The 15,010-nt window shown below is 38.2% G+C and overlaps 1 protein-coding gene and 1 long non-coding RNA gene across 3 annotated transcripts in view; one reads left to right on the forward strand and one right to left on the reverse strand.

The window, feature by feature from the left end:
* tbc1d32 (TBC1 domain family, member 32) overlaps positions 1-15,010 on the forward strand; it is a 73,173-nt gene that overhangs the window by 39,905 nt on the left and 18,258 nt on the right. Inside the window, exons 29-31 of one of the 2 annotated variants that reach the window (XM_032543038.1) lie at positions 10,349-10,418; positions 11,651-11,766; positions 13,708-13,862. In XM_032543038.1, the coding sequence (XP_032398929.1) occupies positions 10,349-10,418; positions 11,651-11,766; positions 13,708-13,862 (341 nt within the window). The remainder of the gene's footprint in view (positions 1-10,348; positions 10,419-11,650; positions 11,767-13,707; positions 13,863-15,010) is intronic. The other variant, XM_032543039.1, reaches the window with a different exon arrangement.
* Positions 8,472-15,010, reverse strand: part of LOC116706301 (uncharacterized) — a 21,410-nt gene continuing 14,871 nt past the window's right edge. Inside the window, exon 4 of the long non-coding RNA XR_004336195.1 lies at positions 8,472-8,816. This is a non-coding gene — a long non-coding RNA (uncharacterized LOC116706301). The remainder of the gene's footprint in view (positions 8,817-15,010) is intronic.

Here is a 15,010-nt window from a genome sequence, read left to right on the forward strand (position 1 = left end):
GTAAAAGGAGCATTTAATAGTTCTATGGTTTTAACCTATACTTAATTTACAATGTAGTCTGGCATGATCTTTATCTTTAAGTCCATACACTTTACCTTACTGTAGTTCTAATAGATAAATACATACATTCAGTATATGGTATCATACACTGTCACTCTGGGAATATGTTGTTGTGGCTGCCTGACACGGTAAACCCAAATATGCAGTAAGGGTGAACTGGGATTGTCTAGAAGAGGGCCTCAATTGAGTGTCTAAGAATAGAAAGCGTCTGTACAGAATCTAACGCCCTCTGACATGAATATGTGATTTTGGCCTATATGAATGTATTTGACTAAACATGACTTGACCTTCAACTCCCACCTTATATGTATGTTTTCCTACATCTCAACTGGGACTTCTGAATCAGCAGAAAGCTATCAGGACCTCTGATCAGGACTGTAGCCTGGGGAAAATAGTCCGATTCTTTAGTATAGGGCCGGGCAATTTTCAGCAGGGGGATGAGACTGTTGACCTTCACTGGAGCGATATCGATCTGTTGCAAAGTTGGAGTACTGTGAAGTGTTTCTGATCTCTCTTGTGGAGGTCGCTGAGGTAGGCAAGAAGCTCAACAGTGCCAGGAGCAAAGAGGCACCAGCAAGTTATATAAGTTAGCCCACTTCTAACGTTAGTGTTTCTTCTCAAGTGGAGTTTTACGCATGACTAAAGAACATCTGGTTGCACCACACAACGTAGTTCTTAGGCAGAGTTTAGTGGTTACAAAATATTTACATCAAGAAATATGGAATATGTTTGACATATCTGACCTAAAACATGATAGAGATTTTAAATTACATTTGACAAAAATAACACAACATACCCTTAAATAACCGTGTGATATAATAACAGTCAACAGTGTTTAGCATAATCGGCTAGTTTTCCTAACTGTATAATAGGGCTGCGCGATATGACCTAAAATCACGATTAATTGCACATTTTAACTTAATCACGTTGTTCTAAATCATCTTTTCCGAAGCCAAAATGTTTCCAGACTGCAAAGTTGCTCAGTTGACTCGGTGTTTGAGTTCTCCTCCATAATGCTTTCCATGCAGCTGACTGGTCCGGGCAAAGCTACTACACACATGGTAGAAGGATTTTAAGGAGAAAGTAGGCCTATCAACAGGAATAAATTATCGAAATTATCGTCATAGGAAAAATATGTTAACAGCTTCAGAATATCAATGTCAATACATTTTTGATTAATCGTCCAGCCCTACTGTATAAATACTACTTACTCTGAGAAACACTTATTTCTCCGTACCTAAATTTACAAACAATATATATATATATTATATTTTTATATTGTATTGTTTATGACAGATTTCCTTCTTACATAGATTGCTCTTTGTTGGACAGCATTCCAGATGTTTCCCAGTAAGAGAGTTACACATTTATAAAGTCAATACTAGCTGAGACCTTTCAGAAGTTGTAGTGATGCGACCTGATTTATTAAATCCCTGTAGTTACTAAGAGCTGAGGAAGGACAATGTAGTGATGGATTTATGAATAGCTGGTACAGTCCGGGGGGGATGGCGGTTCTCTGGAGGTGTTGAAGGCTCTGAATATTGCTGTGCTGTCGTGGTTGACACACACAATCTTGCGTGTGTACGTCCGGGACGGTCGCTGTCGGCTGCCGGTGAAAGTGGAAAGTATTTTTCCTCATTTTCAGAGCAGTGTTTCACCCCAGGTCAAAATGTGTTATGTTTCCCATATCAAACGAGTGAGTGATTTCAGAAGGTTGTCTTGTTTGTTAGCCGGCGGGCTAAACAACTCGATCAGACTGATGGCAGCGAGGAATAAAAGCAGCTAATTAGTGAATAACCTAGTATTGCAAACTGAAGTGATAATTGCATATTTCTCTTATTTTATATTATTTATTTATGTTAAAACAGACTATGGTAACATCATGCTCTTCACCTGAATAACTATTATCTGTAAGTAATAATAACAAGATAAAGTAGTGTTCTGTCTGCCCTACTTCCAACATGCAGCAACAAATCCCCTCCCAAATACTCCCAAATAAAGTGTTTCCTGAATAAATGGAATAAGTCCTTTTTTGTTTATTCAAGTTTAATATGATACGTGTCACATTAGTTTAAATAATCACAGATTTAAAACATACACTACTGTGTTTTCAAATCAATGCATCACTGGAATTGAATCCAGAGTGCTATGTACCTATGCTTAAATAATGTTTTGATGTCCGTGCACTGATTAGTAATATTATCAATAATTATTATACTGCCGCTGCAGGGGGTGAACCCAAGTGCAGAGATCAGGCAGAGAGTCAAGTACAATTTTAATGACGTTATGTAGAGCGAAAAGGAAAGAGGTTAACAGCGACAAAACCTACAGCGAAAAGCAGAAGTGGAGGAAAAAAACGCTATGATGGCTGTAGATAAAATAAGCAAATCGGTGTCATCTGTTCAGCTGCTTCTACCAAACTCAAATCACTTAGAAATGAACAGACACACATTTATATGCTGTAGGAGGTACTTAGGATTGTGAATGGTTAATTTAAGCGTTGAATTATGTGTAGCAACCTGCATCTTACGTACTAAGCCTGGGATGTTAAGAGCTCCTCATTAGTAATGAGATTCAGGATAGCTCCTCGCTCTGCATTTTCCAAGGAGGACACATCGTCTAAGGCTCTGAGGCAGCAGGTGAAATCAGGTTTGTTCCTTACCTGTTCTCGTAGGTTATTTAGTAGTTGCCAGACCTTCCTCCACAGCGCTGTGAAGGAGGGTCTGGCTAGTCCACACAGCATTACTGGATAGGAGATAAACATGCTCTGGTTTATTGGCATTTCTTTAAACCAATCACAGTTGTCTTGCGTGGTTGTTAAGCGCCGGATGGAGCAAAACAACTTTGTTCAAAGGTTGTTTTAGTCATGCAGCAGAAACATTGTCAATATAGACTCGTTATTTAGTAACCCCGCATTAACTACCGTAACAAAATAGTTGGAGAGGTGCAGTATATTTTGTGTCAGTGAAGATTGTCTGGATTAGCCAGGCTGTTTTACGTGTCCTGCTCAGAGCTACTTAGCCAACAACCATAAGCATCACCGTAAGTATTGGATCCATATGTCTTTTTTCCAAAAGTAGCACCTTCATCAGCAGTAAAGGCCTTCCAGTAATTATTATGCTGCTCAAAGACAGTAAACCCGACTCACTTTTACAATGTAATGGAATTTTATGCAAATGTATTGCCTATGGTAATAGCTTGTTTCCCACACAATGGTAATATAACACATTTGAACAGTTTGTTTGATTAAAGCGTTAGTTACTTGTCATGCCTGATGTAATTTATGTATTATATGAACAGTAGACACCAACACGATGCAAAGGATAATTTTATTGAATAAAGGAGACCTTTTTATAAGAGAAAGGGAGCCATGAGAGAGTATTTGCAGTGCAAACAAAAGCTGAATAGTAACAAACAACAATGATTTACTAAAAACATCACATTTTTTGCAATTATTTACAAAGAGAAGCAGGTAAAGAGAATTTACTGTGAGTCCACCTACCATCAGGGCTCTTAATTAGGAAGGAAAAGGATGTGGTCATGTTGTGTGTTTTGTTTTTTTCATAAGAAAGCATGTAAAGACTTTATTCATAAGTCAGCTTTTCCACTGCTGCCAAATGACCAAGCTGGCTATATTTACAGAGGGAGGGGGGCCTTCCAGTCACACACAGTCGCTCTAAATTAAATCTAACATAACACAAGAGGCAAACAGAATAGTTTTAAACCTCAAATTAAAAAACTGACCTCGAGTAGGTATCAGTGTGTCTAGAAGTTTGCTCCAAATATGAGGTACACCGTGAGACAATAAATCAAAGATTGTCAACTGAAGATTCTTCTGAAGACGGTGGTATCTACAGTAGTCCTAAAATATCTCTGGTTGTATTTTTAAAAAGTATATCTCATGATACATGTTCATAACATTACTTCCTGGTCGGGGTGAACTGCTATGCTGCACAAGGCTCAAGTACTGCTGCTGTGGTTACCTGTGGTTTGGTATAATGTACATAATAAACTTTGTGTACTAATTTAGAACAGCAGCTAAACTTTAGACTGGATCTATATTTTTTTGAAAGATTATTTTTTGGGTATTTTAGGCCTTTAATTGACAGGACAGTTGAAGATATGAAAGGGGGGGGGGGGGGGGGGGGATGACATGCAGCAAAGGGTTGCAGGTCGGAGTCGAACCAGCTGCGTCAAGGAGTAAACCTCTATAAATGGGCGCCCGCTCTACCAACTGAGCTACCCGGGCGCCCAGACTGGATCTAATGGTTTTGAAATTTAAATGGATACCTGCCAACTTCATCAAAAAATAGCATTTTTCACGGTCATGGTATATTAGTATAAGCTGTAATGCAGGTTTTTGAAATTGTGTGAAGAATCTGATCAGCCTTATAAGACTTTGTTTACATATTTAGAGAAATGTCCCCGGTAGAATGGGCTGCGTGAGAGTGAAATAATTAGTAGTATAATCATCATTTGTGGCAAGAAGACAGCGAGTGAAAGGCAGCATGTGTCTGTAGTGGTTCTGAATATAGTCTAAATAATAAATAATGGTTATCGGAAAGGGTATGTAGAATGTGTTCAGTGTACTTTTACTTATGTTTTATTCAATAAGGAGAAAAAAACTTGTCAGCCAGCCTTTTTCCATTAAAGAATGAAAGATTTCCCCACAGTGTATTATCTTTTATCAGTACAGAGGCATGTCTCCTCTGAGGCCACACTGATGGAGAATCATCATTCTCAGTTTGTTTTGATGATTTATTTATCTAAGTTCACTCACAAACTTCAAAGTTGTAGATCGTTCCACTTATGACATTCATTTTTTTTTTGAAAACTCAAATTTTTAAGAAAGCAGTCACACACATTTACATAATTGTATTGTCAAACACTTATAGGGTCTGCGCCTCCCACATTTTGCACATAAGAGTGGTAGGAGTTTGTCTGAGCAGTCATACAACAGGTGTTGTCTCCTTAATTCACACAAGAACAGGAACCTGCTGAAAACCAGTTTTTAAACTGAGTCAGGCCCGTTTTATATTGTATTGTAATGTTACTTTTAACTTTCCTGTATAATAAGAACAAATACATGATGCATGTGATCATGTTAGCAGGGTACACAAGATACATGATGGATGCAGGCTTTAATAATAAAAACAATCAGGTATGAAACGTAATAAAAACTTTATTAATCCCACTTTTTAAGAATCAGTCAAGCCAAGAGAGCAGGAAAAAAGGGACATTATAAAACCTCGTGCACTTAGATTGTAAAGTGCTTTTATAAGGCATGCATAATTCATCTGAAACTAAATTATATTGTTTCTCTGTCTATAAAGATTCTTGAAGAAAGAAAATTTCTTAAACCTGCCGTGCAGAAAATATGTAAATGAGTATGACAAACTCGCTTGGTGTTAGCAATGATTTCAAAGCAAAACTTTTCAGGAATTCATTGTTAAATTTATCTTGACCACCGTTAGAATCATGCTATATAGATATTTATTATTACTGCAGAGACATGGGCAGCTGATTGAGAAGCTACTTTTGGTCTAACTCTGAAGTGTTTGAAGTTAATTTGGATTCAAGGACTTTGTTTTGGTTTTGGGGTTTGTGTTTCAAGAATCGCATATTGTTCCAAAATAACATGATTGATTCCAACGCTCTTTGGCAAGTGCAAATCTCTACTTTCATTAATTTTGGGTCTTATTATATTTTATAGCATTGTAAAACAAATGTAAGTGTTTTTGAAGTAGTATTGAGTAAAAGTTGACATATTCCAGTCTGTGATTATCATCAACATCCATTCCTTTAATTTTAGTCTCAATAATTCCTAATTTCTGCTTTTCTAACTCCAACATTAGGTCTAATTTCCTATAAATGAGGTTTATTGACGATAAATTCCAAAAATAACTGTAAAGCTAAAGTTGATAAGTTAGTGTTACGTAGTGTTGAAAACATCAAAGTTAAAAACATTGATAAAAATCGTCAACAACAGTGTTGATTTTTCTAGGGGTTAAGAGCACAGAGACACTTTCCCTCTTTAACGGATAAATGTGAAAACCGCTTTCCAGCGTCAAACTACACATTTTCCACAGTAAAGCTCAGCAAAACACGTTTTTGAGTAGAGTCACTATGACTCACATGTCTTGTATACCAGCTATGCATCACTAGTTTTGGAAAAGAAAAAATAACTGCAAGTAAATAATATTTGATAAGAGCCAACACTTGTTATAAAATTGTGTAACGAGTAGTTTCATCTGAGCAGTTGGTTTTGGTCAGACATGTTACAGCTTGGCAGAAAGTCTGTCTGTCTGTCTGTCTGTCTGTCTGTCTGTCTGTCTGTCTGTCTGTCTGTCTGTCTGTCTGTCTGTCGTTGACTACAGTCTCCGCCACTTTACCCTTCTTGAGTGCTCCCGTTGTAAAGAGAGAGCCGACTCATAGTGGAGTGGTAACCTCCTTTGGTTTCCTGTTGTGAGTTGTGTCTCCTCACCCTTCATGGCCCTGACTCCTGAAGGCAGCAGTCCAGCAATCTCACATTTATTTCCCCTGCCTGATGAAATTGGCTGGAAACAAAGAGGAAGCACCTTTTTGGTGTGACTGTTAAAAGGAAGTTTTTCCTCGCCACTGTCGCACTGTTGCTTGCTCTGGAGGAAACTATTAGAACTGTTGGGTCCTTGTAAATTCTGGAGTGTGGTCTAGACCTGCTCTATCTGTAAAGTATCTTGAGATAACTCTTGTTATGAATTGATACTATAAATAAAATTGAATTGAAATTGAATTGTTACATCTTAATAACTCAGGCGGAGATCTATAGTTTCTCAAATGGATCCTCATTTTGGTTATAACACTTTCTATTCTTGTGCAATGTTTAACAGTGACAGATTATAGTTTTAAAAGACATGATAATGTCATCCAGACATTTGGGATCTTTTAAAGAGGCAATTATATACTTCACACTGTAAAATAACTGTGCGTACATTACAGATTACATGCAGAGAGCAGTTAGCAGTCACCTGGTTGAGTTTAGTGAACAACAGCCTTCTTAACCCTTGCGTTGTCCTTCTGGGTCAATATTTGGGCATTTTTTAATTTTTTTTTCTATGCTTTTAACACTTTTTAAAACATTTTTGTCAAACTTGTTTTTTTTAAATTTAATTTATTTGACATTATTCAATTTTTTTTTTTTTTTTAAAAACAGCCAAAATTATGAGAGCAGGCGACGTATAGTCGGATTTTCTTTTTTTTTTTTTTTCAAATACTATGAAACTGGATAAAACAGCCCAAATTCAATGAAAGTATCATTAATTATTAAATTTACCAAAGATTATCCATGCATCCATGTTATTTTTGGGCACTTTGGTTGAAAGAAACTTCTGATTAAAAAACTTGGGTCAAATTTTTCGCCTGTTGAGAAGGTTGTACTTCGGTACAATGTCGGGCCCTCGTAAGTTACTAGAGTATTTCCATTTTATGCAAACTTAGACTTTTACTCCGCTTCATTTCTGTTACTCCACTACTTCTGAAGGAAATGTTGTTTAACATCTATGCATTTCAAATTCAGATATTACAAAAAAATTAGTTCCTAGTTGTGGCCTAAATTTAGATTATACAAAACACACCAAACAAAACTAATAGTAAGTCCATTTTTGCTTCTTTTTCATGATCCAAGTTGGATTTCATTGTCTGACATTGGAGGATGATGTAATTCTACATTCAATGATGCAGTCCTCAATAGCGGTTGACTCAAAATCCACTCACTCTACTTGTTGTCTTGTCACACAGTCTTCATCAGAAAAGTCTCAATTTCACATTTACTTTTAAGACACATTTGCCTCGTCGTAGATCGTGTGCTCATCCTAACTAATCTCAAAGATGCATTCAATCTTTGTAACAAAAGTGAAATGGTTTTGATTATAGTTATTATAAACTGTAAAATAGATGGTGGCAGAATACTGAAGAGACATGATGAGAGAGAGAGGGGCGGGGGGGGAATATAAATACAACACAAGAGCATTCATCTCCATTAGACAGTAATTGCCGCCAGCAAGAGGTTTTTAGAGATGTTAATGTGAGGAGAGAAGGGTCCTGGCCCTGCTTCATGCCCTCATCACAAGCTATTTTCTAGCAATTAATAGAAGATTTGATGTCCTGTAATTCATCCACATTGCATATCTCTGATTTCCCAATAGGAACAATGTTGAACCAGAACTGTAAGCAGTTATGACGGGGTACGAGCCTCCTTGCGCCATTCGCCCCCGATGACCCGGGTTTGCGTGCAAAAGCAGGACCCCAAAGCGTAACGGTGGGGGGGCAAAAGTCAGTAAATATCGAGAGGTCTGAGCCGCAAGGTCTGCGATACATTGCCGTTGCAAATACGGTATCCCATTAACATTGATTGAGTAAAAAGGCCGAAATCTACGTTGGCTACACCGCCCCCTAAAGGCCGATCTTTGCCAAACTTGGTACAGAGCCTCAGAGCGGCATGTTGAACAAGCACCAAAAGTTTCATGTTGATGCCATGTACTGTAGCAGAGATATCACAATCGCAAATGTCCCATTTAAATGCATTAAGTTATTGGCCTAAACAAATAAACATTGATTATAGCGCCACCTAATGCCGATCTTCACGAAATTTGGATCAGAGCATTGTTGTGGGATGGCGAACAATGATCTTAAGTTCTTTGCTGGTAACATTTAATTTGGCCGAGATATGATATCAAATGTGTGTGGTAGCTAGCTAGGAACATTAGTTTGGTCGTGGACTTTAATGTTGTAACATTTTTTCCATAACTTTTGATCAGGTCCGTCTGGAGGTGCTATTTATCAGTTTTTGTGCAGAGTGGTCGCACGGCCTAGGACGAGTTTGAAAAAGTTGGTATTGCGCGATATTGTGGAAAAACAATTAAGCAGAAATGGCTGAAATTTGCATAATTATTATCCTATAAACTTTATATTTATTTTTATAAATTTCATGCAGATCGGTTGCACGGTCTAGGAGGAGTTCTGCAAAGGTGGTTTTCAACAAATCTCAATTTTCCACACACAAAGGTCTAGGTGGGAATGGGCGTGGCCTTTATCAGGAGGGTCAGTTGGATCCGGGGAACGCGTCGATATTTGGTTTTTGAATGTGCAATGTACATTATACATACTTGTTTCTGCGATAGTGCCACCCAGTGGTGGAATTGGATAAATGGTAGCGCTTTAGGGTCTTGCAGGGTTCTGGACCATTCCTGAAAATGGCTCCCCCCCATGTACAGTTTAGGCTGTAGCGGGAGTTTTAAACGTAGAAGAAAAATAGTGTAAACAAAATATATCCTTAGGAGACAATTCCCTGCTGTGTGAACCGCGTAGCTTTGCTAGCGCAGTTCACACAGCCTCGGGCTTGGACCCCTAATTATCTCTTCCATATGTAGATTACAGCAACCATATTATCTTTTCCTTGTCATATTTATTCAACATTAGCCTGTAAATTGGATTTGACGTTTTCCCTGACTCTGGTGCTGTCTGGATAATACTTCTTCTATTAATTGTCGAAAGCTTCTCATCATCTTACCACAGACTGTCTGAAGCGGGGGATCCATTAGCACAAATGTAATAATATTGTTTTTCCCCAAAGCCAGGAAGCAGTGGAAACATCTTCAAAACAAAATATCAGTCCTCCTGCAGTTATTGCTTCTTTTATCTCCCTCTCTCCACACAATTACAACTGAAACTCTGAAAACTAATATATTTTTTATGATTCTGCACATTTAATGGTGCTAAGTAGCAGCCCATGAGAGCAGCTGGGGAGACGGGTAGCTCAACGATCTGTACAAAGCTGTGGCATGTAGATCTAAAGCTGCCCTGCTGCAGTACTTTCAGCTGCTGGTGTCTTGCTCCTGAGTCTTGAGATAGAGAGCTTTCTCACAGGGCTAAAGATTTCATACCGTACTTTCTGCCAAAACTCCACCGCACGTCTAAAATCACGAGTTATGACTCTGAACTATTAAAATGCTGCTGTGAAGTTACCCGTGGCTGAGTCACCTTGATGCCATGCTGCCTCACAAACATCACAGTTAAATGGCAAACAACCGCTGTAAAACTAAGAAATTATCTAGACACATCACATCTGTATAGTCTCTTGAAAGTAGCATGATACGATGTCATGTTTTGTCCATTCTCCATGGTTGTAACACAGCCTGTTAGGGATGTCTAGGGAGTGTTTTTCCCTTAAAAACTCCAGCCATATCCCCTCTCTGGGTATTGCCTTGCTTTCTAATAACCTCCTCTCCATTTTAATTGTCTTGTTTTAAAGCAGAGGAGAAGTGCGTGAAGAGTGCAGTGTTATCATCCGTGGAGCAGCTGGGAATCGACACCTGTCTCAGGTATGTACAGTAAAGTGTTTTTCTATAGCTCTTAAAGCTGAATTTAATTAGACAACCTCCAGACAGCAGCAGCAGCCAGGTAGGGAGGAGAAACCAGCTGTGTATAAACCCTCACACTCCCTGAACTGTTACATTTAAGTAACTGCAAAATCTCTTTCTCAACATCTGCAGCACCACAAGAGCCAAAGAAATTAACAAAATTAAAAAGCAAACCATATGACAGTATCATATGCACAGAACAATGGCACCTCCAGCAAAGCCACATTAAGCATAAATACAAAAACAGACAACAATTGCACCTCTGCTATCACCCTCCAAGACATGGCTCACTCCTTTCCTCTACTGGGGTTAGCTAGTTATTTAAATTTGGGGATCCTGTCCCGCATCCTGTCCCTGTCTCTTTTTCCATGAAAACATGGTTTTGGTTGCAATGAGCCATAGCTACGTGATGTAGTTTAATAGTACCCAGCTGAACTTTTAACAGGAATGATGATTAAGATTCTACCCACAAGCCATCTCTGTGATGAACAGCTGACGTCTGACCCACAGGGTCAGGTCCAGTTCTGGTCCATAACCCAGTAACACGGTCTCTACAGCACCTGGTACTGGTTCCACTTATTATTCCACTTAGTTAGTTTTATTCATCATTCTCATTCTCATATCTCACTTATTATTAATTACTATTTACTCATCATTCTCACTCTCATATCTCACTAATTATTTACTATTTACTCATCATTCTCATTCTCATATCTCACTAATTATTTGTTATTTATTCATCATTCTCATTTCCTAATACATAACTGTTCATATGTTAATACTGTTCATACTGTTCATTTTGTAATATAATAACATGATACTATTTATCCCAGCATCCTTTGCACTATGTTCCACATTTAAATGATTTTATTGATCTCTTCATTGCACTCATGCCTCTATATTGTTTCTGTTTAGAGTATGTATATATTAATGTCTATGTATTAGTGTGTAATATCTTTGTTTTGGTTGTTTTGTATGTGTAAGCACAATGTGAGTAACGATGCTTCAAAGAAAAATTCCTCGTATGTGTCCTCAAACCTGGCAAATAAAGCTGATTCTGAATTTCCTTCACAATGTGCCAGACGACCTTTGGCTGTGATAAAATACCAAATATCCACTACAAACAAACCCATTAAGGATTGAAAGGAACATGTGAGATGGACAATATTTCTGTATTTGTCTTTTATCTACAGGTACGGCAGCTACCTCAAGCTTCTGACAGAAGATGCCGGTAACGAGCTGACGCTGCTGATGAAGCACATTAAGATCTTCCTCTCTACACAGAGAGTTAAAACGGCTTCAGAACTCAGTATCCTTCACACACTCCACATCTGCACTCATGATGAGTAACTTCAATTTAACCCCTGTGACATGTTGCGTATTTGTTGGGGCTACACAGTTTTTTTTTTTTTTATGTAATGAAATAATTTAAATAACTAACGTTTACCTAAATACTTTTGCAATCCAAAGGGAAACCAGGAAATGGGTTGTTAGTCTGTTTTGTAAAAACAAATACAAAGAAATACATGCATCTAAAGATGAGACACCCTGAATAAAATAACAAATTTTACAGTATAGTATAAAAAATAAAGAAAGCAGTAGGTTTAAGTTGGAGTGATGCTTTAATACTATTATATGCTTTAATACAATAGCTATTAGATTAGCTTATAGATGCCTGCAAATACTTATTAATACACACCAAAAGCAATAATACAGTCCCATATGGTGACATACTTAGGCTTTATCTCCATTTTTTAGACAATGTCTTTACTCTCAATCGTGTGTGTGTGTGTGTGTGTGTGTGTGTGTGTGTGTGTGTGTGTGTGTGTGTGTGTGTGTGTGTGTGTGTGTGTGTGTGTGTGTGTGTGTGTGTGTGTGTGTGTGTGTGTGTGTGTGTGTGTGTGTGTGGTTAAAAACACTTCACTAGTTTCCCTTTGAGAGAGACAACGAGGGACTGATTGAGTGTCCATTTCTGTCTGATTAATGTAATTCAGATGATCTTACTCCTTCTGTGTCTCAGTGAACAGTTCAGCCTCTTTTTGTCCTAAACAACAAAGGACAGGCCTTCTCTCTCCTTTAGAAAGTTTCCTTTTTGCATGTGGACAATTGAACATGAAAACACCGAGTCGAGATAGTCTTCACAGATATTACACAGACATGTCTCCTGTAATACTTAGATCACGCTGACATTTCAGCTAATGTTAGATGGAAGTGAAGATCTTTTATGCTGATCCATTGTATGGTAATTTAGCTGCATGCAGATTTACCACAGTGTTTCTGAGTAGTGATAAGATTCAGAAGGCTTCACCAAGTTGTTGTTCAATATTTTTAGTTGGAGTAATGGTAGATCAAAATGTTTGTTTTTCTTTTCCAGGCTCTGCTTTATTTATAATTCTTTCTCATTCAAAAACATGTCTTGAAAGAGCGTACCACAAATAGTGTTTGTCTGTCAGTCAGTTTCAAAGAGCATAAAGTAGTGTGGGCGTGCTTTTTACTGAGGGCTGATTAAAGTGGTTAACTCATCCATGTTGCAATGTCCTCACATTTTGCCATTTACGCTGAAATGTGAGGACATTGTAATCTGATTAATTTATAAATAAAGCAAAATTTACATGCTAAAAATAACATTTTTATCCAGTGAACGTTGTAAGGGCAAAACGCATATTAAATCTTACTGCATCTGTGATACCTTAACAAAAGCTAAAGATTTACATTATGCATAGGCAATATATATATTTCAGCAGAAAGACACACAAATAGGACCTGTTGATAGCCTGGGGTTGTTTTTCTGGAGTTGAGTCAGATTGTGTTCTTACCTCTACTATTTGCTCCACAGTTCTCCTGGAACAGAACAAGACAGTTATTTGCTTCCAGCAAATGAAATTATAAAGTGTCTAAATGAAAATGAGCTTGAAGAGTAAATGCTCCAGAGCCCTTATGAACAACTTGAGAAAGCTCTGTTGTGTTGTCTGATTGTGGCGGTGTGACCCCGGAGTTTCGAATCATATTAGTTTGTATTCTCGTCATTGCTGGTTGTAATGTGGTGTTCAGAACGGAGCGCTGCCACCTGGGACACTTCGTAGGAAATGATTCATATTGGTTGGACATTTCACAGGATCCCTGCTTGACTCCTCATACACCAAAATCACACAGGGAAAAAACATGTTCCTTACTACTAGCCAGTTTAGTATTGCTGGGAGTCTGAGTATCTGTTCCATCAATCCTTTGGATCTTTAACTCTGCCCTTCAGTCACTCAGCAGGACGGTTACCCAGGCCATGACTGGCTGACCTCCACAGTGTTCCTCATCATGGCCGGAGACATGGAGCGCTCTCTGAGTTTGCTACTCAACCTGTCCTCTCTGCTTACTTCTGCATTCATCTGGCCAGCGAGGATACATGCCTCTGTGAGTATAACAGCAGTCAGACACAACTACAGTGCAGCTTATTCAAAGGTACAATAGTGAGGATTTGAACATGCAGTTATTTGCCATTTTAGAAGAATCAAATGGCAGCAAACCTGAAATTTGAAAGCCTCTATTTCACACTAGTCATGCATAAACCTACTAGCATTCTTCAGCTTTAATATATTGTGACCTGCTTGGTTTGTGAAGAGTTCATTCATAGTGCAGCAGCACAGGAGACAGTTTGAGATTGCTTTGAAAAGAAAAGTCACTTCATGTAAATGTGGGCTAAGAAGTGTTCATGTAAGTGCTAAATTAGCAAGAATAGAAAGGCTGGAACAGCTTTTTACATCTGCATGCAAGTGTGTAGGTGTTATTCATGCAACTGTTTTTGTTATAGTATAAAAGGTTAAACCTGCTTCCTAATGGTTTTGAGGTCCGTCTCATCGAAGCACATCAACAATCGCAGCGAAGAAAACATTCATAAATAATAATGATGATGATGAAGCTTAACATTTTTCACGTAATGACTTTCACTTTGACTATTTTTGTTTTTCAACATGGTAAAAAACAAACAGGATGTTTTTTTAACTCATCTGACAAATGAAGACGAGTAGTGCTCGGAGGAAGACGACTGAAAGAGATGAATGAGGGGAAAAGGAGAAACAAAAGTGTATAAGAAATTCAAGGGAGCGGAAGAAGTCTAAAATGAAGTGGGGTTTTCAATCAGTGGAAATTGCAGGAGTGACATTTTGCTATCATTAATCCAACATCTGTCATCTTGTCTTCTCTCGTCGAAGTCAATACAGCTCAATTAGATTCGTCTGAACGTGTGTTACGTGCTCTGTGTGTCTGTAGCAGATGCCGTCGGTAAACTTCTCCACACAGCGGTTAGCCTCCAACTACTGAACGTGGTCGATTCTGTCAACATCACGGACAACAGAAAGGGCGCAAATAATTAAGAAGCAGCAGCAAGCTCAGGACGCAATGTTGTTTCCATTACTCAAAATAAAGAAGACTGTTTACATACAGTGAGGAAAATAAGTATTAACCTATTAACTTTTTTTCACCAAGCTGCTTGGACATGTCCCCGTAGTCCTGTCCAGCCTTGTGGAGGTGCACAAATTTTGTCTCTAGTGTCTTTGGACAGC

This window comes from Etheostoma spectabile, chromosome 18 (genome assembly GCF_008692095.1).
Source record: "Etheostoma spectabile isolate EspeVRDwgs_2016 chromosome 18, UIUC_Espe_1.0, whole genome shotgun sequence".
NCBI lineage: Eukaryota > Metazoa > Chordata > Actinopteri > Perciformes > Percidae > Etheostoma > Etheostoma spectabile.